The 24,052-nt window shown below is 35.4% G+C and overlaps 1 protein-coding gene and 1 non-coding gene across 6 annotated transcripts in view; one reads left to right on the top strand and one right to left on the bottom strand.

Moving 5' to 3' along the window:
- ZMYM4 (zinc finger MYM-type containing 4) overlaps nt 1–24,052 on the bottom strand; it is a 135,375-nt gene that overhangs the window by 64,761 nt on the left and 46,562 nt on the right. For 4 of the 5 annotated variants that reach the window (XM_032388101.1, XM_032388081.1, XM_032388127.1 and 1 more), the window contains one exon: nt 19,076–19,121. The exons of the other annotated variant lie outside the window; for it this stretch is intronic. In XM_032388101.1, the coding sequence (XP_032243992.1) occupies nt 19,076–19,121 (46 nt within the window). The remainder of the gene's footprint in view (nt 1–19,075; nt 19,122–24,052) is intronic. 5 annotated transcript variants of the gene reach the window in all.
- On the top strand, nt 13,851–13,935 carry LOC116627095. The gene has a single exon (XR_004298423.1). It is a non-coding gene; the product is annotated as a small nucleolar RNA SNORA1 (small nucleolar RNA).

The raw sequence follows: 24,052 nt of genomic DNA on the forward strand, positions 1-24,052 counted from the left end.
GCTCATGAAAAGAGAATCAGTCCAATTCTCCTTCCCTCTGGACAAATTCTGTCAACTGTACTACTTAATATGTCTCTAATCTTCTCCACATGGCACCACTCCAACACTCCACATCTCTTACTGTAGACATCTACATGAACATCTAGGAAGCAACTATATTCTTGCAAGCCCTATCCCTGAACTACATTAACTGATCCATGAGCAAGCAAACTGGACCTAATAAAAACAGAATGAAGCAAAGACAAAATATTCATGGTACCAACAGCCTTGTTTTTATTTGTTCCCGAAGCCCAAATAAACCCTTCATGAGGCTGGTTCTTCAAATCATTCCTTGGATTCCATGATCCAGGATAAATTCTTTTTGTTTAAGTTGGCTTGAGTTGGATTACTTACAGTCAAGTCCGAACTGATACAAAGTCCAAATAAAAACATTCCTCAAGTTACCCTCCTCCATAAATACACCGAATTATCTTTCTAAACCATAAATCATTCCATATTATACCTTCCCCTTGAAATCCTTCAACAGTTTCCCACTGCCTAAAGTACTCATTCATTCATCACATATTTATGACTCTGTGGTAAGAACTGCACTAAGTTCTAGGGATGAAATGATTATAAGATAGCTATGGTTCCCCCTCCTCAGAACTAGAAAAACAGACAAACAGAGGAAATAATAAAATTAGAAAATCATAATTTTACTTAATTAAATAATAATCAAACAACAGATGCTAAAATCCTAGGAATGTCTACAACTTACTTTCACATATATACTACAGAGAGCAGCAGGGAGGGATGAAAGAGCATGCACAACATTATAGATATTAAATGTACTATTCTTTCAATTATTCTATTTACTTGAAAATTCTCATAGTAAGAAAAAATTAGGGAAAAATATGAATACAGAGTAGGGTATTAAAACACACACATACATATGGTATGATAAATCCACCAGACTGTAAGCAACTGAAGGCCAGGGGTATTAGAGCCTTCTCAAGATTTTATCCTTAGTACCAGACCACATAGCACATGCTCAGTAACTGTTAATGATGAAAGAATATGCATTTCATGTGGTCAGCAGCTTAATCTAAATTCTATTAGTACATGAGAAGTCAAGAGTAAAAAGTAATATTGCAAGGAACTTTCAAAATCGAGTGCTCTCACTCTCACTCTAATAAATAAAATCTTAAAAAAAAACATAAAAAATACTAATATAAAAAAATGGAAAAATTATTTTAAGTCTTAAACTGAGGAAAAGCCTTTCTAAAAATGACATAAAATCTAGAATAAAAGACTAATTTATTGAGTAAAACAGTAACAGATCAAATGTGACGAAAAAATTCCTAGGGGTGCCTGGGTGGCTCAATTGGTTGAACGTCCAACTCTTGATTTCAGCTCCAGTCATGATCTCACGGTCATGGGATTGATTCCCACGTCGGGCTCCATGCTCTGCTTCTCTCTCTCCCTCTCCCTGTGCCCCTCCTCCCACTCATGCACTGTCTCGCTCTCTCTCTAAAATAAATAAATCCTAAAAAAAAAAAAAAAATTCCTAAGGAGAAGAAAACACAAAGCAAACCAAAAGATTAAAGATAAACTGGTTGAAAAGATTTTATCATATATTCTATGAGAAAGGGTCATTTCTCTAATGAATAAAAGATTAAGATTCTTATACCTCAATAAAAATACAAACAACCAAATACACATATAAAAGAAAAGGATTTGAATGAACATTTCACAGGAAAGGAAACATGAAGGATGAGCTATGCTTGTAAGTGAAATGCAAATTAATAATTCAATGAGATACCATGTTCACATAGCAAGTTGGTAATGACAAAAGGTTTTGATAACAGCCTGGCAGCTATGATATAGGCCAAAGCTGCCAGACACTGACCCAAAGCCAAAAAATACATACGAAGAAGAGTTTGTGACATAGACCATATGTGAGCTGCAAAGCCTAAAATATTTACTATCTGGCCCTTGAAAGAAAAAGTTTGCCAACTGCTACAGTCAAATTGGTAGGAGTATAAACTAGTACAATCCTAATAAAGAACCAGGCGATATTTATGATACTTTAAATACACATACCTTTGAGCCAGCATTTCAACTTCTAAGATTTTATCTTACAGATATAATCTTTATTCATTTTTTAATTCCAGTACAGTTAACATAATGTTTTATTAGTCCTATAGATATAATCTTGTAAGAGTACTATGAAAAAACATTTATAGCAGCAAAGACTGGAAATAGTCTATCTATTCATCAATGAGGCTAAATTAATTACAATACATACCTACAATATTATATTATGTGGTCATAAACAGAATGAGGTAGCTTTATATGAGTTTCCCAGGTTAATTAAGTAAAAATATCTAAGTGACAAATATATATATACATTAGGCTATCACTGATATATTTTTCAAAAAATTATGTGTATATATAATTATTTATACATAAAAATATCTTTCATTGGTTTTCTATGAATATCATAATTGGGTAGCTAGAAAACAGAAACACCAACTTTTCAAAGCACACCTTTTGTATCTTTTGAATTTTGAAGCACATGTATCTATCATTTATTAAAAACAAATTTTTTATCCTTATTTGAAAATGCACTTGAGATTTAAAGCTTCCTCAGAGACAGCAATTTCTAACAAAGCATCTAATTTGAATTTGAAATTTTGCTAGTTATCACCCAAGAAATCTGTAGGCTAAACAAATCTTAATGAGGTTAAAACGTAAGTACTAGTTATATTAAGCTACGTAATTAACTGGACAAGAATTCTACTCATCCTTGAGGCCCAAATAATCAAAAGAAATAGCTTCTGTTTTTCAGAGCCTAAATCTACAGAACAAAACATGACACTACATTTATTTGGGGATCAAAGAAGCTAGTGAAACACTTGAAAGCATAAATTTCTCATGGAAGACTGCTAGCTGTTAGACACTGTGAACATGCTCGGCATATGTTAGGAAAAGCAAGGACCATATGGCTGGAACTAAATGAGTGAGAGGAAGAGTACTAAAAAATGAGAAGAGAGAAAAAGCCAGAGGATAGGTCTATTATGAATTTGCAGACCACAGGAAAAAATACAATATATTCAAGTGTGAAAGGAAGTCATTAAAAGATCCTGAAGAGGGATTAACATGATTTATATTTTACAAGGATCACCCTAGCTTCTGTATGACTTCTTTAAGGCTGTTAAATGTTACAGGGAATGAAGAACAGAAGCAGGAAGAACAGTTAGGAGACTACTGCAATAATCCAAGGAAAAACTGGTGACTAAGACCAGGATAGTAATGGTGAATGTGGGGAAAAACAGTCAGATTTGGGTATGTTTTATTTTTTTATTTTTATTTATTTTTTAAAGATTTTATTTGACAGTGAGAGATACAGCGAGAGAGGGAACACAAGCAGGGGGAGTGGGAGAGGGAGAAGCAGGCTTCCTGCTAAGCAGGGAGCCTGATGCGGGGCTCAATCCCAGGACCCCGGGATCATGACCTGAGCGAAAGGCAGACGCTTAACGACTGAGCCACCCAGGCGCCCCAGATTTGGGTATGTTTTAAAGGTTAGTGGCATCTCCCGGTATACAAGCAGCTGGATATGAAAGAAGCAAAGGTTAACACAACAGGGTATCATTTCTTGAGATAGGAACACTAAAGGAGGAACAGACAGGAAGGGGTAACTTGGTCTTGGGCCTGTTAATTTTGAGAACTTTATTAAATCTTCAACTGGATATACATTAAAAAGGAATTAAAGAGACTCTTGCCAAGAAATGACATATATATTTGGGAATCAGTGAAGAGATGGTACTTAAAATTAATGGGACTAGATGAGAACACCTAGCAAATTTATTTACTATGGATGGAAAAGAGCTAAAGAGTCCTCTTCAACATTTGGAAATCTGGTAGAAAGAAGGAATCAGGAAAAGGAACTAAGATGCAACAGCCAATGAGGCAAGAGGAAAACTAGGTGACTGATGTCAAAGAAACTAAGTGAAGGACAGTATTTCAACAAGAAAGGACTGGCCAACTGTAACAAAAGCTGTTGAGATAACACATAAAATGAAGATTGGGAATGATTATTAATACTGGTAAAGTGGAAATGAACTTCTAACTTGACAAGAGCTTTATCAGTGGAAAAATGAGTGTACAAGCTGGAGTGGGATGATCCCAACAGAGACGGAGAAGACAGAAGTGGGGAACCTTAAGCACAGACAACTCTCCAAAAGAATTTTGCTCTAAATTAAAGAAAATAAGCAGAAACTGGATTATAATCTGCAGGGAAGACTTTTTCTGACTTCGTATTTTTGTTTTTGTTTTCCTTGTTATTTTTTTACTTTCTGGTGAGTTGTTGTGTTTTTGTTTTTGTTTTTTTAAGAATATTACAGCTTGCAGTATGCCCATGGGAATGATCCAATAAAGAGGGAATAACTAATGAGTTCAGAAGGAAAATCTATGGGCAGCAGAGGATGTGATCAGTACATAAACTTCCTTTGTAAAGGATGAAAGGAGTACATGTGTTAAATGGAAGTAAGTTGTAAAACTTAGTGAAAGGAAAATGAAAGTTATTTTAAGCAATTTAAGTACAATATTTTTGTTTGATACTGCAAGTAAATTTCATAATGCCAGGTCAGCTTTTATTCCTGGTCTTCCTGCTTAGTCTCTGCTTTAAGAGGTATACTGATATTTCTACCTAAGAATCAACGTACCTTAAAATGAGCTAAGAAATCCAATAAACACATAAATGAACTATTACAAAGGGCTGTTACTTTCATTGCCAATGTATTACTTAATGCCTTCATACATTTTTGCTTTTAATCAAAGCATAATTTTCAGAAATAAAGTAAGATTAATTATAATTTTAACTTTAGAAATCATGGTTCTCTAACAATTCTGAGGTTGCTTTTCTCTCTTATATTAAAAAAAATCAAAGGAAAACAAAACAAACTGAAGAATGTAAAACAAGTAACAATAAGGTTAAAACGAGGTAATCTTGGTTCATTTTAAATAAAAGGTTAAATTAGCATTTTGTCACTGAGATATTTCTAAGAGATGATTGTTACTCAATAAAATACAATTTCCTTAGTAATAAAAGCCTCACTGAACTATAAGATCAAGAATGTAGTTTAACAGTTAAAATCCAATAAAGCCAGGAATCATTAAAAAATAAAACAATTATTTTTATTTGGGATATATAAAGACACATTGGCCAATCATTTGATGATCAACCAAGACTTGCAAAAGGTGCATGTAAATTTGAGTTCTTTCTTGCAAGTCCCACCCATAACGCAAAGTTCATGATTGCAATTTTGGTTTCTTTAAAGTGGAATAACAAAATAAAGACATTTGCACCTCCATATTTTTACTGACTTACCAATTAAGTTTTTCCAAAGCATTCAAATTATTCACAGAAACAACTCGCTTTTCAGAGTAAATTTCATTAGTGTAAAAACAATTAAAATCATATAATTACAATGACAAGTACAACTAAAAGAAATGGGTTTGGAAATAACTGACTCTTCATAAACATGCAATTCATCAACAGCTGAACTTATGTGGCTTTGTCTGAAACTACTAGCTGCTATTCAACAGTCATTCTAGCTTCGGCCCTTATTGACAGATCCTGATTCTCATTAGGGCACACTTACAGTAATAGAAAAAATGGTAATTCATATATATGATCCTAAGCTGAAAACCAATCTTGGCTATTAACAGGCCGGTAACCAACAGAAAACTTTTCATGGAAATGGGATAATAATTAGAATACAACAATCCAGTGTTCTTTCAACCTGCAGGTATTGCCCCACTATTGCCCATTAGTGAACCAGGGCCAGGAAATTGTTTTTTAATAGGCTAGGATAGAAGAAGCACCTGGCTGCCTCAGTGAGTAGAGCATATGACTCTTGATCTCAGGGTTGTGAGTTCAAGCCCCATGCTGGGCACGGAGATGACTTTAAAAAAACAAAAAAGGCTAGAATAGAAAACAAAGTGCAACATTCAGAGTGACAGTAAGTAATACTATAAAAAATGCTTGTACACACGTAGATCTCCATGTAAAATATATTTCTATCAGTGTTTCAAATAAGTAACTGGCAATGGATGTTAACTTATTGCTGTAATCATTTTACAATACATACATAAAGCAAAACAATATGTTGTACATCTAAAACTAATGCAATGTTATATGTAAATTTTATCTCACTTTAAAGAATTTAAAAACAAAATAAAAACAAGCACCCCTAGAAAATTTTGCTTCTAATGCAGAGTAATGCTTGAGGATCACTGAGCTAAAACAATGTTTAATCAATGATTACTGGCCATCAGAATCTCTTGGTGAGCTTATTGGAAATAGATACCTGAGTTCCACAACACCTGAGTTCCACATCACCCCCCAAAGATTCTGGTTCTGTAGGTCAAGGATGAGAGCCAGAATTTGAGTTCTAACATACTCCCTGGTGATGCTAATATTGCTGATCCAGAGACCACACTTTGAGTAACAGGCTCTAGTTTTTTTATGAGCCAGGCATAAACAAACTATGCAGATAATAAATCACTGCACCCAGAGGTTGAAAGTAATGTTTAGATTCATCAAGTCAAACTTCTTATCAGATGGTTCAATTTCTTCCACAAAACACCCCCCTAGTACCCAGCCCATCGAATCTTCTACCAACCAAGATGAACCAATGAATGCCGTACCACACCAGATATGAACATTTACTGAAGCCAGATCAATCACCAACAATCTACGTTAAGTCCTAATGAAGATGAATGAGTTTCCTCAAGAAGTCCCAACTAAAGATTACAGCTCTCTTTTCTTGTTTTCATTTGATTATGTGTTGTTATTGTGGAACTATTCAAGTATGCCATTGTAACCTCTAAACATTCAATAAGGAGACTTGTAGGTGAGATTCACAGAACTTACTTTCACTAACTTTTGCTTTTATTTGTTCCCATAGGAAAAAAAAATAGTTTGAACCAGGGGAATATTCAGAACAATTTGATTTTATAATTAAAAGATTTTATTACTAAAAGGTGACCAAAAAATGCTGACATTTGAAATACCTCTGAGAGAAATTAGTTACATATTATCAAATTCAATAGTCTACTTTGTACAGTATTAAGGTAAAAAAAAATGTGATTTTAATAACACCTTATAGGGCGCCTGGGTGGCTCAGTTGGTTAAGCGACTGCCATCAGCTCAGGTCATGATCCTGGAGTCCCAGGATCGAGTCCCGCATCGGGCTCCCTGCTCGGCAGGGAGTCTGCTTCTCCCTCTTACCCTCCCCTGTCTCATGCTCTCTCTCTATCTCATTCTCTCTCTCAAATAAATAAATAAAATCTTAAAAAAAAAAAAAAAACACCTTATAAAACAACCATTTCTTCTTCACTAAGGACAACTAAAGACAATAGACTACTTTTTGAATGTTCATGGATATTTATAGTGCTCTAAAAATAATGATCAAGAAAGCAGCAATATCTACAAACTGATACATTCAGGGGTGCATGGGTGGCTCTGTCCACTGAATGACTGAATCTTGATTTCGGCTCAGGTCATGATCTCAGGGTAGTGAGATCGTGCCTCGCATCAGGCTCCCACTCAACACAGTCTGCTAAAGATTCTTTCTCTCTCTCTCTGCCCCTCCCCACCCTCGTGCACTCGCTCTCTTTAAAAAAAAAAAAAAATTGAGGCGCCGGGTTGGTTCAGTCAGTTAAGCGTCTGCCTATGGCTCAGGTCATGATCCCAGGGTCCTGGGATTGAGCCCCTGCATCAGGTTCCCTGCTCAGCGGGGAATCTGTTTCTCCCTCTCCCTCTGCCTTCCACTCCCCCTGCATATGCACTCTTTCTCTCTGTCAAATAAATAAATAAAATTAAATTAAAAAATTGATACATTCAGTATGTACCTAAAAACTGTCCAAGGTCTATTAAAACTAAAACACATCACTATAACAGAGTATCATACATTTTAATGAAGTAAAACGCTTACATGTTTTTATAATATTTCAGTATTTCAGAGCATATTATTTTTGGAAGCAGAATAAAATGAAATTTTTAAAATATAATAAAAGTAATTTATGCCAATAATACCAGAAGCACAATGCCACAGAGATATGAGGAAACAGCTCCAGCTGTGTTCCATTCTATAGTTATACATTCCTGCTATTCTTCCTTCTAATTCCAAAACTTCTGTAACATGGTTATATTATTCATCTTCTCTCCCTTCTTGCCACACCAGAATCAGCTGATATCCCTTTCTATTGAGATAAACAAGGATCTGTTCAGGTCCTGAACCTCATTTTTTCTCCTACCCCTTATAGCCAGAAAAAATTACAATGTTAAAATAATCATTTTAAGAACTATAAAACTGTACGGAGTAACTTGCATTTTTTTACCTCAATGGCATCAGTAAAATTATAATAATTTCACTCTGTTACTCTTATGAGCTCATTAAACACAAGAGACACCAATTCTACTAATTGCAAAGGAAGGAAATTCTGGCACAAGCTACAACGTGGATGAACCTTGAGGAAATTATGTTAAGTGAAACAAGCCAGTCATAAAAACATATACATAGTATGATTCCATTTATATGAGGTACCCAGAGTAGTCAAAGTCATAGACTGAAAGTAGAAGAGTGGGTGACACAGCTGGAGGGAGGAGGAATGGGGAGTTATTATTTAACAGGTATTGTTTCAGTTTTGCAAGATGGAAAATATTATGGAGATTGGTTGCACAACAACGCCAGCGTACTTAACGTTATTGAATTGTACACTTAAAAATGGCTAAGATCTAGGTAGGGGTGCCTGGGTGGCTCAGTCGGTAAAGCATCCAACTCTTGGTTTCGGCTCAGGTGATGATCTCAGGGTTGTGAGATCGAGCCCCACATCAGGTTTGCGTGCTGAGCATGGAGCCTGCTTAAGATTCTCTCTCTCTCAAAAAACAAAACAAAACAAAAAACAAAACTAAGATGGTAAATTTCAGTTTATGTGTATTTCACAATTAAATATGTTAATAAAAAATTAATATGAAGAAAGTTGAGAGACAGAGAACACAAAATTACTAGTATCAGGAATGAAAGGTACAGTAGTGAAGATTTCATAGAGACTAAAAATAAAGTGAGAAAATATTATAAACAGGAGCACCTGGGTGGCACAGTTGGTTAAGCATCTGCCTTCGGCTCAGGTTATGATCCCAGGGTCCTGGGATGGAGTTCCGCAGTGGGCTCCCTGCTCAGGGAGGAGTCTGCTTCTCCCTCTGCCCCTCCCCCTGCTCACGCTCTCGCACACACTCTCTCAAATAAAATCTCTAAAAAATATATTATAAACAACTTAATTAAGAATAAATTTTAAAATGCTATGAACTGAATGACAACGCATTTAAAAATTATTAAGAACTTCACAGAAATAAATTCGCCAGCTTAGATCTTCACTGTCCAATACAGGAAGCCACCAGCCACCTATGTCCATTTAAATTAAATTAAAACTTCAGTTTTGCACTCATGACATTTCAAATCTCAACTGCCACAAGTAGCTAGTGGATACTCTAATAGTGTACATACAGAACATTTCCCTCATCATGCAAAGTTCTATTCAACTATGCTGACTTATAGGAAATGCCTTGAACGGTGCAAACTGCCAAACTAGAAACAGAAGAAAAAGAAAATCCGAATAGCACCAGGCCCAAATAACTTTACTAGTAAATTAAACATTTAAAGAAATATAATACCCATCTTACGTGAAATTCTTCCAGTAAAGATAAGAGAAAGGAATACTTCCTAATTTTATGAGGCCAGTATTACTCTGCAACCAGAACCAAAGAAAGACATTACAAAAGAGAACTTGCAGAGCCTGGGTGGCTCAGTCGGTTAAGCATCTGACTCTTGATTTCGGCTCAAGTCATGATCTCAGCACTGTGGGATCAAGCGCTGCATGGGGCTCCACGCTCAGCATGGAGTCTGCTTGTCCCTCTCCCTCTGCTCCTCCCCAGCTCACAATCTCTCTCTCTCAATAAATAAGATCTTAAAAAAAAAAAGAACTTTACACCAATATCCTTCATAAACATAGGTGCTTAAAAGACTAATATACTTAAAATATTAGCAAACTGAAAATATATAAAACAAATAATAGATCACAACGAAGTAGGATTTATCCCATGAATGCAAGGTGGGTTTAGTACTGAAATAAGTCAGTTCACCACATAACACAATAAAAGAAAAAAACATGACCATCTCAGTAAAGAGAAATCATTTGACAAAATTTAATATTCATTCATGAAAAAAATCTTTGAGCAAATAATAAAGAGAAGAGAAAGTCCTCAAACTGAGGGAATATATCTACAAAGATAATAAAGGTCATTTGGAAATCAGAAAAAAGAATTTTCCATCATTATAATGTAATAAAAAAATAGGAATACATTTCAAGTAAGCAAAGAAAGGATGATTATTCACTGACTTAGGAAGGAAGGCTATCTCCGTGGGGGAAAGCTGTCCATAAATTTATCCACAAACAAAATATCCAGGCAAAATACTGGAAAGACAGAAAAATATATAAAGGGATATTAAATTTTATAAAATATGTGCAAAATCTATAGACTAAGAAGTACAAGATTATTTAGAAACTTAATTAATAATCTAGAAATTATTTAGACATTTAGAGAAGACCTAAGTAAGAAGATTGAATATATTTAAGATGTCAATTCTCCCCAAAATTAATCTACAGATAATGTAATTCCAATCAAAGTCCCAGTGGCTTATCTGTATAAATTTATATGTTAATTCCAAAATATATACGTAAATGCAAAGGACTTCCACAGACAAAACAATGTTTAAGAACAGAGCTGGAATGGGGCATGCCTGGATGGCTCAGTCGCTTACTTCGCTCAGATCATGATCTGAGCAGGGAGCCTGCCTTTCCCCCTCCCTCCGCCCCTCCCCCTGTTCATGCTCTCTCTCTCTCTCAAATAAACAAATAAAATCTTTAAAAAAAAAAAAAAAGATCTAGAATAGTAAAACTTTGAAAAATATGACTTAGAATACCTGATTTAATATAAAATTAAAGTAATCAAGACAGTGTGGTATCACCCTAAGAATAGACATACAGATCCACAGAACATAATGAGTCCAGAAATTGACCCAACATGCAGATCAACTGATTTTCAACAAAAGTACCAAGGTAAATCAATCAGAAAGAATAATCTTTTTCAATAAATGGTGTTGATTCAGCTAGATATCCACACACAAAATTATATATTTGACTCTTACATTACACTATATACAAAAACTAAGTTGAAGTGGATGATGAACCTAATTATAAAAGCTAAGGCTAAAACCATCAAGTTTCTAGGGAAAAAAAGTATAAATATTCATGATCTTGGATAGGTTTCTTAGAACACAAAGAACACACACCACAAAAATATAGTAATAATAATAAAATGAGGAGTTTTTTCATCAAAATTAAAAACTGCTTTTCAAGGACACCACTCAGATCATGAAAAGCCAAGCCACAAAATGGATGGACAGATGGATATGAAGAGATTTATAGACAGCTACAGATAGATGGACATAGATAGCCCCATCTATTTCAGTCTATTGATCTATACAACAGGAGATGTGCATCCAAAATATATAAGAATCCTTACAACCTAATAACAAAAAGACAACCAAACTTAAAAATGGGCAATGATTTGAACAGACACTTCACAAAAGAACATTTAAGAATGACCGATACACACATTAAAAAGATGTGCCACATCATTAGCAGGGAAATGCAAATTAAAACTACAATTAGAAGCCACTGTCCTTCCCACTAAACTGCCTCAAATTGAAAGACAAAAAGACCACTTAAATGAAATGGACAAACTACTTGAAAAATAAAACTTACCAGAACTGACAAAAGATGAAACATAAAAGAAAAACTTTATATTGTTTGAAAAATTTAATTCATAACTTAAAATCTCACACCAAGAAATCTCCAAGCCTAAATATTTAACTGAATTCTAGAAAACATTTAATAAAGCTATAACTCCACGTGTAAACAAACTTTATCCATTTTAACAAAATATTAACAAATGGAATCCAGGAATATATAAATACCAATATTCTTCAGCCATTCCACAAGGTAACTGGGAATATATAAAAAAATGTAGGGCGCCTGGGTGGCTCAGTCAGTTAAGCGTCTGGCTTCAGCTCAAGTCACGATCCTGGGGTCCTGGGATCAAGTCCTGCATCAGGCTCCCTGCTCAGCGGGAAGCCTGCTTCTCCCTCTCCCCTTGCTCCTCCCACCAGTTCATGCTCTCCCTCTCTCTCTAATAAATAAATAAAACCTTTAAAAAAAAATGTAATAAAGCCTAAGCCTATGTGACAAAAACTAACAATAATTAGCCCTAAATAACAAAATATGAGAACTAATTTGTGGGACTCACAAATTAATCAATGATGACAACTACCATGATTATCATTTAATGTAATCCTACAAGTTTTAGCAAAAATAATAAATTATATAATTTGAGCAGTCACTGGGAAAAAGAAATGAAATATTTTTAGTTGATATGGTTTCATGTACGGATAACTATATACTCAAATTTTAAAAGACTATTAGATTTTTAGGGGTTCCTGGGTGGTGCAGTTGGCTAAGCAGCCAACTCTTGGTTTCTGCTCAGGTCATGATCTCAGGTTCATGAGATGGAGACCCACTTTGGGCTCCGTGCTAGTCATAGAGCTTGCCTGAGATTCTCTTTCCCTCTTCCTCTAACCTCCCCCTTTAAAAAAATTAAAATAACACAAAAGATGGGGCACTTGGGTGGCTCAGTTGGTTAAGCATCCCACTCTTGATTTCAGCTCAAGTACTGATCTCGGGGTCATGAGTCAAGCCCCTCCTTGGGCTCCACAATGGGCATGGAACCTACTTACAAAAATAAATGAAATAAAATAAAATAAAATAAAGATAAAACTAAGGCAATGGCTTAACATAGCAGAAAAACGTCCATACCCAAAAGCTAATACACACATAGTTATAATATAGAAATAAAATATTTCTTATAATAATACATACAAATAGGGGCGCCTGGGTGGCTCAGTCGGTTAAGCGACTGCCTTCGGCTCAGGTCATGATCCCAGGGTCCTGGGATCGAGTCCCACATCGGGCTCACTGCTCAGCGGGGAGCCTGCTTCTCCCTCTCCCTCTGCCTGCCACTCCCCCTGATTGTGCTCTCTCTCTCTCTGACAAATAAAATCTTTAAAAAAAAAATAATACATACAAATAAAACCAATGACACTGGTATAGAAATATTAATATTTAGTAATATATAATTTTGTAAATATACAAATATTAACAGAATTTTAAACAATTTCCAAAAAGAGATTCCCACATATATAGAACTTAAATATATCTCAGTGCCAATTCAGTTCAGTGACAAAAACATCAACTATTTAGATGAAAAGATGAATTTTTTAACATGCGGTAGCATAAGATACTCATCTGGAAAAAAAATGAACCCTAATCTTATCCTACATCCAAAAATAAATTTCATTAAATGCTAAAACATAAAAAGCTTACAAGAAAATCCTTTATAGATCATAAAATGTTACTGAAAAGCATTAAAGATTTAAATAAATGGAAGACATACCAAGTTCATAGATAGAAGATTCAATATTTCTGTTCAACCTATGAGCTAAGAATGCTTTTCACATTTTTAAATGGTTTAAAAAAAAAAAAAGAAAGAAAGAAAATTTCCTGACACATGGAAAATTATGTGAAATTCAAAATTCAGTGTCCACAGTTTTATTAGAGACAAACACATTAATTCCTTTACATACCTGCCAGGAATGCACAGCTAAGTTGTTGCAACAGAAACAGTATGACCTATGACTACACTTGAGACACAGGTTATGCTTCCATCACAGCAAATTTATTGCAGTGGTAACAATGAGACCTGTAATATTTTCTGCTATGCTAATGGAGTAGAGTGGAGTAACAAGACCTTTCAATATCAGAAACAAAGAATAATAATTTTAGACCACTTGCCTAAAATAGCAATCAATGTACTTCCTACAATTTGACTTCCAGAGTCCTAAAATAAAGAAATTGGATCCCAAATATTACAGGTGGGCAATCTTTAAGTATGTTCATATTTGAGCGGAGATCAAAGAAACCCAACCGAAAGAACTAGACTGACTGACATTTACAACTGTGGTTTGAACAAAAGTTCTTTTTGAAAGGGCTATTTTAAAGGCGCCTGGGTGGCTCAGTCTTAAAATACTGAATTATACATTTAAAAATAATTAAGATGAGGGGCGCCTGGGTGGCTCGCCTGGTTGAGCAGCCACCAAGAGCTGACTCTTGGTGACTCTTAGTTTCAGCTCTGGTCATGATCTCAGGGTCATGGGACTGAGCCCCACCTCCGGCTCTGCACGCAGCGGGGAGCCTGCTTGAGGATTCTGTCTCTCACTCTCCCTCTGCCCCTCCCAGCCACCCCCGGCCACTCACACACATGCTCTCTTTCTCTCTCCCTAAATAACTAACTAACTAAATAAATAAATAAATCTTTAAAGAAAAGAATTAAGATGGTAAATTTTATATTATGTGTTTTTTACCACAACTTTTTAAAAATAAATAAAAATTGGGGCGCCTGGGTGGCTCAGTCGGTTAAGCATCTGCCTTCAGCTCGGGTCATGATCCCAGGGACCTGGGATCGAGCCCCACATGGGGCTCCCTGCTCAGCGGGGAGCCTGCTTCTCCTTCTCCCTCTGCCATTCCTCCCGCTTGTATTCTCTGGCTCTATCTCTCCGTCAAATAAATAAATAAAATCTTTAAAAAAAAATAAAATAAAATAAAATAAAAATAAATAAAAATTGTAATGTAGTTAATGAATAGATACACATCAGTGATAAATGAATGAGAGCTACATGCAACAGTATAGTCAAGTATCGGGAATACATAATAAAAAGAAAGTGGTAACATATACAGTTTAATTCAAAAACTACAAAGTCCATAAACAAGCAAAACTAAAGAATATCTTGATTAATAATGTAGAGGTGGTAAACAGTATAAGAAAATTGAGGAAATAAGCAAAATCCAGGATAATAGCTATTTGGAGAGAACAAAATGGGACTGAGGGATTGGCATGAAAGGCATGATGTGGCACATTTTTTAAAAGCTGGGTGGTGGGACGCCTGGGTGGCTCAGTCGTTAAGCGTCTGCCTTAGGCTCAGGTCATGATCCCAGGGTCCTGGGATCGAGTCCCGCATCGGGCTCCCTGCTCAGCAGGAAGCCTGCTTCTCCCTCTCCCGTTCCCCCTGCTTGTGTTCCCTCTCTCGCTGTGTCTCTCTCTGTCAAACAAATAAATAGAATCTTTAAAAATAAATAAATAAATAATAATAAATAAATAAATAAATAAAAGCTGGGTGGTGAAGCCAAGGGTTTTATTTTTAATATAGCTCACATGTTATAAATACTTTTGTATTTAATATTTTATAAAAATATTTTCTAAATACTCCAAGAAACTAGGATAGCATATATTCAAAGGGTAAGGAAAACTTTTTTAACCAAGACTGAAAACTGTGATGGTAAAAAAAACCAAATTTTTTATATTAAAAACATTTGTTTAGGGGCACCTGGGTGGCTCAGTCAGTTGAGCCGACTTCAGCTCGGGTCATGATCCCAGGGTCCTGGGATCAAGTCCCACATCCAGCTCCCTGCTCAGGAGGAAGTCTGCTTCTCCCTCTATCCCCTCCCCCCTGCTTGTGTTCGCTCTCTCTTTTGCATGCTCTAGCTCATAAATAAATAAATAGATAAATAAATAAATATTTTTAAAAATACATTTGTTTAGGAAAAGCTGACACAGACAAAAGGAAACAAAGGAAATCAAAAACCCCTACTCCATTATTAAAAGAACATTAGGTCATATATTTTAAAAGTTAAATTTTCTGAATGAATGTCTTATCTTTTTAAAAGTATACCTGAATCTTCTTTCAGATTTATCCTTTACCATGCCTACTATGACTCACCTTAGCAACTACTATTACAGAATTTAAAAAGTCTGGTGCACCTGGGTGGCTCAGTCAGTTGAGCATCTGACTCTTGATTTCAGCTAAGGTCATGATCTCAGGGTCCTAAGATCAAGCCCCGTATCATCAGGGCTCCATGCTCAGCGTGGAGTCCGCTTGAGAATCCCTCACTCCCTCCCTCTCCCTTTGCCCCTGCCCCTGCTTGTATGTGCACACGTGCGCTCTAAATACATAAAATCTTTTAAAAAAATAAAATTTAGGGATGCCTGGGTGGCTCAGTCGGTTGGGCGTCTGCCTTCGGCTTGGGTCACGATCCCAGGGTCCTGGGGATCAAATCCTACATCGAGCTCCTTGCTCAGTGGGGAGTCTGCTTCTCCCTCTGCCTGCTGTTCCCCCCGTTTGTTTTCTCTCTCTCTCTCTGACAAATAAAGAAAATCTTAAAAAATATATTTTTAAAAATAAAATTTAAAAGCCTACAAATTGTCATGAAAAAACTTTAAGAAATGGGAAAAGAGTATTCACTTATTTAACAAATATTTATAATTAGACAATACGGAGGAGCCAGTCCAAATGCTGAACTTATTAAAAACTGCTTAAATTCAAATTCAATAGGAGTTAAGAAAATGCAGGATAAAGTTAACACTGTGCTATTTCATATCCAACAGACTGCCAAACCTGAAGAAGAGCTACAATATATATTAATGGGATGATGGGGTATTCTTATACATTTCTAATGGAAATGTAAGGCATTCAAGTTTTGAAAAGTAGGCTAGCAACATCTATTAAAATTACACATACCCTTTACTGAACAATACCCACTCGTTGTAATCTATGTATACATATAAAACTACTAGTATATAAGGACATTTTTTTTTAATCCATAGAAGGACATTATTATTTTTTCTTTTAAGATTTTATTTATTATTTGACAGAGAGAGACACAGCGAGAGAGGGAACACAAGCAGGGGGAGTGGGAGAGGGAGAAACAGGCTTCCTGTGGAGCAGGGAGCCTGATGCGGGGCTCGATCCCAGGACTCTGGGATCATGACCTGAGCCGAAGGCAGATGCTTAACCAACTGAGCCACCGAGGCGCTCCATATAAGGACATTCTTAAGGGATTTTTAATGCATCATCGTTTATCATGGTAAAAAAACTAAAATAATATCAATGCCTAACAGGGCAAAAGATGACTTGTACATCTAAACCATGGGACATTATACTATATTGGAGCTATCCCAGTTGAGGTGGAAGAATATCATGAAGTACTCCTGAATGAGAGAAGCTAGGTAGAAAAATCTTAGGTATATGATGATCCTACCTGTTGAACAAAAAATAAAAAACCTTCAAAACCCTTACATATATAATTTATCTGTATACATTTATGCATATAATGATTTTAGAAGCACTGGAGAAAAACATGGAAGACTACCTACAAAGCTGTAGGTGGGGTGCAGGGATAGGAACAATGATATGAAAGACTGGGGCACCTGGGTGGCTCAGTCGATTAAGCGTCTGCCTTTGGCTCAGGTCAAGATCCCAGGGTCCCGGGATGGAGCGCCCCATCAGGCTCCCTGCTCAGCAGGGCATCTGCTTCTCCCTCTCCCTCTGCCCCCTGCCTCCACTTGTGCTCTCTTTCGTGCTCTTTCTCTCCAATAAAATAAAATATTTTTTTAAAAAAGCATTTAAAAAAAAGGAAAGACTAAGTGAAAAGACAAACGTTACTTGTAAAAAATCATATATGATCAGATTCATCAGTCTGTGTTTCTGTATTACAGGAAGTAGTTAATGTTATGAAGATCCAAATACAGACCTAAAGAATGAATTTTTTAAAAGCCATCTTCTGATATATAATAAAATATCTTATGACAGCATTATATGCTGTGAAGGCAGACTGTATTTTCCAAATATGGCTGCAACAGTATCTCCCATCTACATGGTGGTCTACAATGTGACTTTGACCCTTCTTTCAAGAAGTGGTTCCAAAACCACTAAAGATCAGGAGAGCTAGTTACCTCTCACTATGTAGTCTAAAAAAATTCTTATCTCTCAAAAATAATAACAAACTAATTCCAAAGAGAAAGAAGGTTCTCATAGATCCTACTAATGGAAGTTACCTTAAGAAAAAAAAAATGCATATTCTCCTTGACTCAGTAACTCTAGATAACAAAATTTATCCTTTGTAAGAACACAAACATCCTTTGATGATTCATGAGTTCTATTCTTAGAATTTATTCTACAGAAAAGGATACACTCCCTTTGTCTACTTCAAGTAGACAAAAATGTGTATAGGAATACATATACTCAATATTGTTTGTAATAATGAAAAACTGAAAATAATATACACATATATAAAAGAGTAAGTTGGTTAAATTATAATACAGCCATATAATAAAATACCAAGTAGCCATCAGAAAGGATAGAATAGGCCAAAATCCACTGACATAGAAAGACGTTTAGGCACTTGAATGAAAAAAGCAAGAACAGTACCTACCACGTGATCCCTACAGACATATAAAAATCCCCATCCACCATATATAGATCTATATATATTCACAGAAAAAAAGTCTGGAAAGATATATTTAAACTTTTAAAACTGATTATTTTTAGAGAATAATAAAGACAAAGGCTTTCATTTTCTGCTTTTTTCATTTTTATACTGTAAAATTGAATGTATTACTTTTATAATCCTAAAAAACAAAGTTGGGTTTTTTTTCCTAAGAGAATCATGTAACGCAGAAAGAATATAAACAGAAAATTAAGAGACCCTGTAAACAAAGTAGAAACCTTTACTGAATAGTAAGTATAAGCTTCTATATGATTCATACATACACAAAGCATGGCTATATTTCAACATTAATAACTGTGAGAACAAAATGCTTACTAAAAAAAAGTAAAACTCTTATAATTAAGATTAATTTGCTGAAGATACTAACAGGGTGATGAGATCTAAACTAAATCAAATTGTACCATCATATTAACAGGCCCTAACTAAACACTGTTACAGATAAATGCTCTATCTAGACTCAATTATTATCTATTTAAAGACATGACTGGTTTTTTTCTAAAGTGGTACTTACAGTTCTCTACAATTTCATCAAAAACTGCACCAGTTTTCTGCTCAAACTGAAAAAGCAAAAAAGGAAAGAGAAAAATAACATTATTGTCACATTCTATCATACTTTCTGGTGTCCCTCCTCACTCCCCCAAAAAGCTGTAATTTTCAACACAAAGTATACAAATTCACAACATAAACAAAACGCTGCCAAACAGAGTAAAATATAATTTAGAACTAAGAAATCCTCACGTGAAAACCCCCAAACCAAAAATAGATAAATACATGCCCTCATATAAAAAACTTGTTTTTAAATTACTTTTAAGTCACAAGATACATACAGTCGTGTACAGTTATAATAATAATGACAGCCACACTTATGGAGAACTTACTAACACTGATAACTACTTAAAACCTCTAACCAAAATTAAACAGAACAATCAGCATCAAACAGGTTTTGCTTAGCCAGAAATCTGCTGCTCTGCAGATGAGTTAGCCATGTTACAGGGATGCTCCTATTTCAGTATGTTAGGGCCTAAGACAGAAGCAGAGCCAAGTCTGAGGTAATTTTGGATCTTTAAGACAGAGATGCAAGGGGTGGGGCTCACTCAGGGGTGAAGCATGCAACTCTTGATCTTCGGGTTGTGAGTTCCAGCCCCATGTTGGGTGTAGAAATTTTTTTTTTACGGGGCGCCTGGGTGGCTCAGCCATTAAGCGTCTGCCTTCGGCTCAGGTCATGATCTCAGGGTCCTGGGATCGAGCCCCACATCGGGCTCCCTGCTTGGTGGGAAGCCTGCTTCTCCCTCTCCCACTCCCCCTGCTTGTGTTCCCTCTCTCGCTGTATCTCTCTCTCTGTCAAATAAATAAATAAAATCTTTAAAAAAAAAAAAAAGAAATTTTTTTTTTACAAAGGGATATATATAAAAATAACTAACAGAGACTGGGGTGAGGGGCGAACCACAGCAAAGGCAACTCTACCCAGAAGCTAAAGACACTCGCATGGTCCACTTTAGTCTGTAAAGGTCTCCTCCTTTTGGCAACTATGAGCATTCCAGCCTCTTGTTTTTCTTCCTACTATTCATCAATGAGGCAAGAACACAAGGAAGGCTGCTTTTGATAAACCTTGCCCAATAAAACCCAGAGTGTGTCTCCCCATTCAAGGGAGAAACTTTGCAGAAAAAAAGAACTACCTAGATACTTATGCAACTACAGAGAAAAGACAACAGCTGGCTGTAGTAATCAATAGTATCTGATATGTATAAATTTGAAGAGACAACCAATGATCCCAGGTTTCTGAAATAACTATGTGAAGGAGAAGGCTCAAGGTGAATAAACAGAACCACCACTCTAGAAGGAAAACAATTAATTTACAGAAAGGAAACTTCTACGACACAAAAAAACTAAGAACAACCACGAAAAGGAGACGAGGGAATATTTGGAAACAAGAAAATGACTGCAAAATTAAAATTTTATTGGAAAGCCTAGTGATAAAAGTTGTTTCAAAAACAACATAAAGTCAAAGAGCTAGAAAAGACAGCCTATATGATGACATGGAAAGACTGAAGCAGTAGGACTAAGAGCAAACTCAAAGGCATCCCCAAAAGGGAGAATAATGGAAAGGTGAAATAATAGAAGAAAATTTTCCCGAACAGAAAATACAAATATTTGAGATTGAATGGGCCTACTAAATACCAAAGAGGAAATGGAAAAAAGATACATCCTGGTGAAATATCAGAATTCCAAAAGAAAAGAGCAGAGGAGTAAAAAGAATTATAGTGTAGGTGACTCACAAAACACATTTAACATAACTGAACTCAACTATATAAACGTGAAAAAGAAAGGAAATAAATAGTTAAGGCCACTCCACCTACCAACTACCCAATGAGTTATGCCCCAAAATAAAACAGAAATGGGACATATGACTCGGCAAGCCAAACAATGAAAGTACTTGTCTGCACCGAAGGGGATCCAAATGTTTAAAGATAAGATACATTTTGTACACTACTACCCCTGTACACTATGCATGCACAACCAAAGTACAATCTTGCTCAATGATGTAAGAAAAGATAAAACATAGTAGTGACATTACCCATGGTGACATGTCTATACTTTATGGGTAACTTAGATTTTCTAAGGTAATTTGGATTATGTACCATTTCACTTTGTGAGCTGATTATAAAACCAACGGGATAATATAGTATTGTGATTTAGTCTCCTAACAGTTTCTGTGCTCTGTAAGAAATAAGAATCAGGCTGATATCACACTTTTCTGCAAGATGGGACACAAAAGATCAATGATTTTCATGTTCAAAAAAAAAAAGAACTTAGACCACACAAATTTTATTATGAAAAATACTTAACAAAATGGAAATGAAATACACTAATTAAAATTATACTGGGCACAAGAAACAGTAGCAACTGATTATGACTCAGAAGAAATGAAAAAACCTAGATGGGAAGAACATGAAAAGACACTTCAGAAGACACTTGTTTGTTTGGCAAAATTCTACGATTTTCTTCTCTATGGTTCAAAAACAAAACCTTTGTTTTCTTACCTCTCCTTCCCTCCCTCCCATACAGCAAACAAAAAACAAAGACTAAAAATACTGCCACTGATGCCAAACAACTAACAAGTTTGTTTACAATATACAATATCATCCACCAAGTCCCTTTTTTTTGAGACTGATAAACATTTCAAAACCATAGGGACAAAATGGATTTGTTTGCCTAAAGCTGAAAAGAAAGACAGGAGGATTGCTAATGAGTAGGAATGCTTTTTTTTTTTTTAATTGAAGTATAGTTGACACACAATGTTATATTAGTTTCAGGTGTACAACATAGTGATTCAACAACTCTGTATGTTATACATTACGCTATGCTCACTGGAACTGTTGCTACCATATGTCACTAATATGACACTATTGAAATACCATTGACTATATTCCCTACGCTGTACTTTTCATCCCCATGACTTACTCATTACTGGAAGCCTGTACCTCCCATTTCCCTTGACTGCTTTTTGCCCACCACCACCCTCTCTGACAACCACCAGTTTGTTCTCTGTACTTATGGGTCTGGTTCTCCTTTTTGCTTGTTCATTTGTTTTATGAGATTCCACTTACAAGTGAAATCATTTTGTTTTTGTCTTTTTCTGACTTATTTCACTTAGCATAATACTCTCTAGGGTCATCCATGTTGTCACAAATGGCAAGATCTCATTCTTTTCTATGTCTGAGTAACATTCCATTGTGTATATATACATTTTCTTTATCCATTCATCTAGCCATGGACATTAAGGTCGCTCCTGTAAATAATGCCACAATAAACAAGGGTGCATATATCTTCTCAAATTAGTGTTTTCATTTTCTCTGGGTAAAGACCCAGTAGTGGAATTACTGGATCACATGGTATTTCTATTTTTAATTTTTTGAGGAACCTCTATACAGATGATTTCCTGTGGCTGTACCAATTTACATTCCCAACAGTGAACAAGGGTTCTTTTTTCTCCACATCCTCACCAACACTCGTTTCTTGTGTTCTTTACTTCAGCCATCCTGACAGATGTGAGGTGATTTCTCATTTTGATCTTGATTTCTATCTCCATGATGATTAGTGATATTGCACATTTTTTCATGGGTCTGGTTAGCCATTTGTATGTCTTCTTTGGAAAAATGTATGTTCAGGTCCTCTATCCATTTTTAATCGAATTATTTGGTTCTTTTTCATGTTGTTGTGTAAGTTCATTACATATTTGAGATATTAACCCTTTTATCAGGTTTATCATTTGCAAATACCTTCTCCCATTCATTAGGTTGCCTTTTCATTTTTTTGGTTTCTTCACTGGGCAAAAACTTTTCATTTTGGTGTATTCTATTTTTGCTTTTATTTCCCTTGCCTGAAGAGACACATCCAGAAAAATGCTGCTAAGGTCAAAGCCAAAGAGATTACTGTTTATATTTTCTTCTAGGAGTTTTATGGTTTCAGGTCTCACATTCAGGTCCTTAATAATGCATTTTGAAATTATTTTTTGTGTATGGTATAAGAAAGTGGTCCAGTTTCATTTTTTGTATGTAGCTGTCCAGTTTTCCTACCACTTATTGAAGAGACTGTTTTTTCCCTTCTTGCCTCCTTTGTCGTAGATTAATTGACCATATAAGCATGGGCTTATTTCTGGGCTCTCTACTCTGCTCCACTGATCTATGTTTCTATTTCTGTGCCAGTACCATATTTTTTTATTATAACTTTGTAGTAGATCTGGGTACAGGACTTCTTTCTCAGGTGATGAAAATGTTCTAAAACTGTGGTTGCACAACTATAAAATACTAAAAACTACTGAATTGTGTGGCTGCTCAACAATGTGTAAGCAGGTAACACTAACAATGCTCTCAATTAAATGACAGGCAAAACTCCAGAACACCTGTGTGGCCTATAATCTCAACAACTGGGTGGCAAAAATTTATAAGTAACACTTAGTTTGATGATAATATAATGGTTTTACTAAACATGTCTGAGTGCTTCTTGTCCAACCTTTTGGACATTTATAAGTAAGAAATGAGTATAAGCAGTTACAAATTTAGCTATGAAATTAATGTCTTACTAGTCATCCCTCAAGTTTCATAATGATTTAACTGAATTTAAAAGCCAACCCAATTTAATTTTTTAAGAGTCTGTAATAACTATTAGTATATGCAGGGATTTTCTCAATATTATGAAACCAAAAGTAAAGATTTTTAAAATAAACAAGTGTGGATACTGATTTAAGACAAAACATATCAGTTCATTTTTAATTGTCAAAACAGTCTCATGGGTTCCACCCATTAACTTCAAAACATGTAACTGTTACATACATAAACTTATAAAATAAATGTTATAACTTTAAGAAGTATGACAACAAATTAGTTAAGAGCATGGGCTCCAGTCTCAGATCACCTGAGTTTGAATCCAACTCTGCCACTTACCAGCTATGCAACTTTTAGCCTAAAATTTCCTCATCCGTAACATA

Source organism: Phoca vitulina, unplaced genomic scaffold, assembly GCF_004348235.1.
Source record: "Phoca vitulina isolate PV1807 unplaced genomic scaffold, GSC_HSeal_1.0 scaffold2, whole genome shotgun sequence".
Taxonomy (NCBI): domain Eukaryota; kingdom Metazoa; phylum Chordata; class Mammalia; order Carnivora; family Phocidae; genus Phoca; species Phoca vitulina.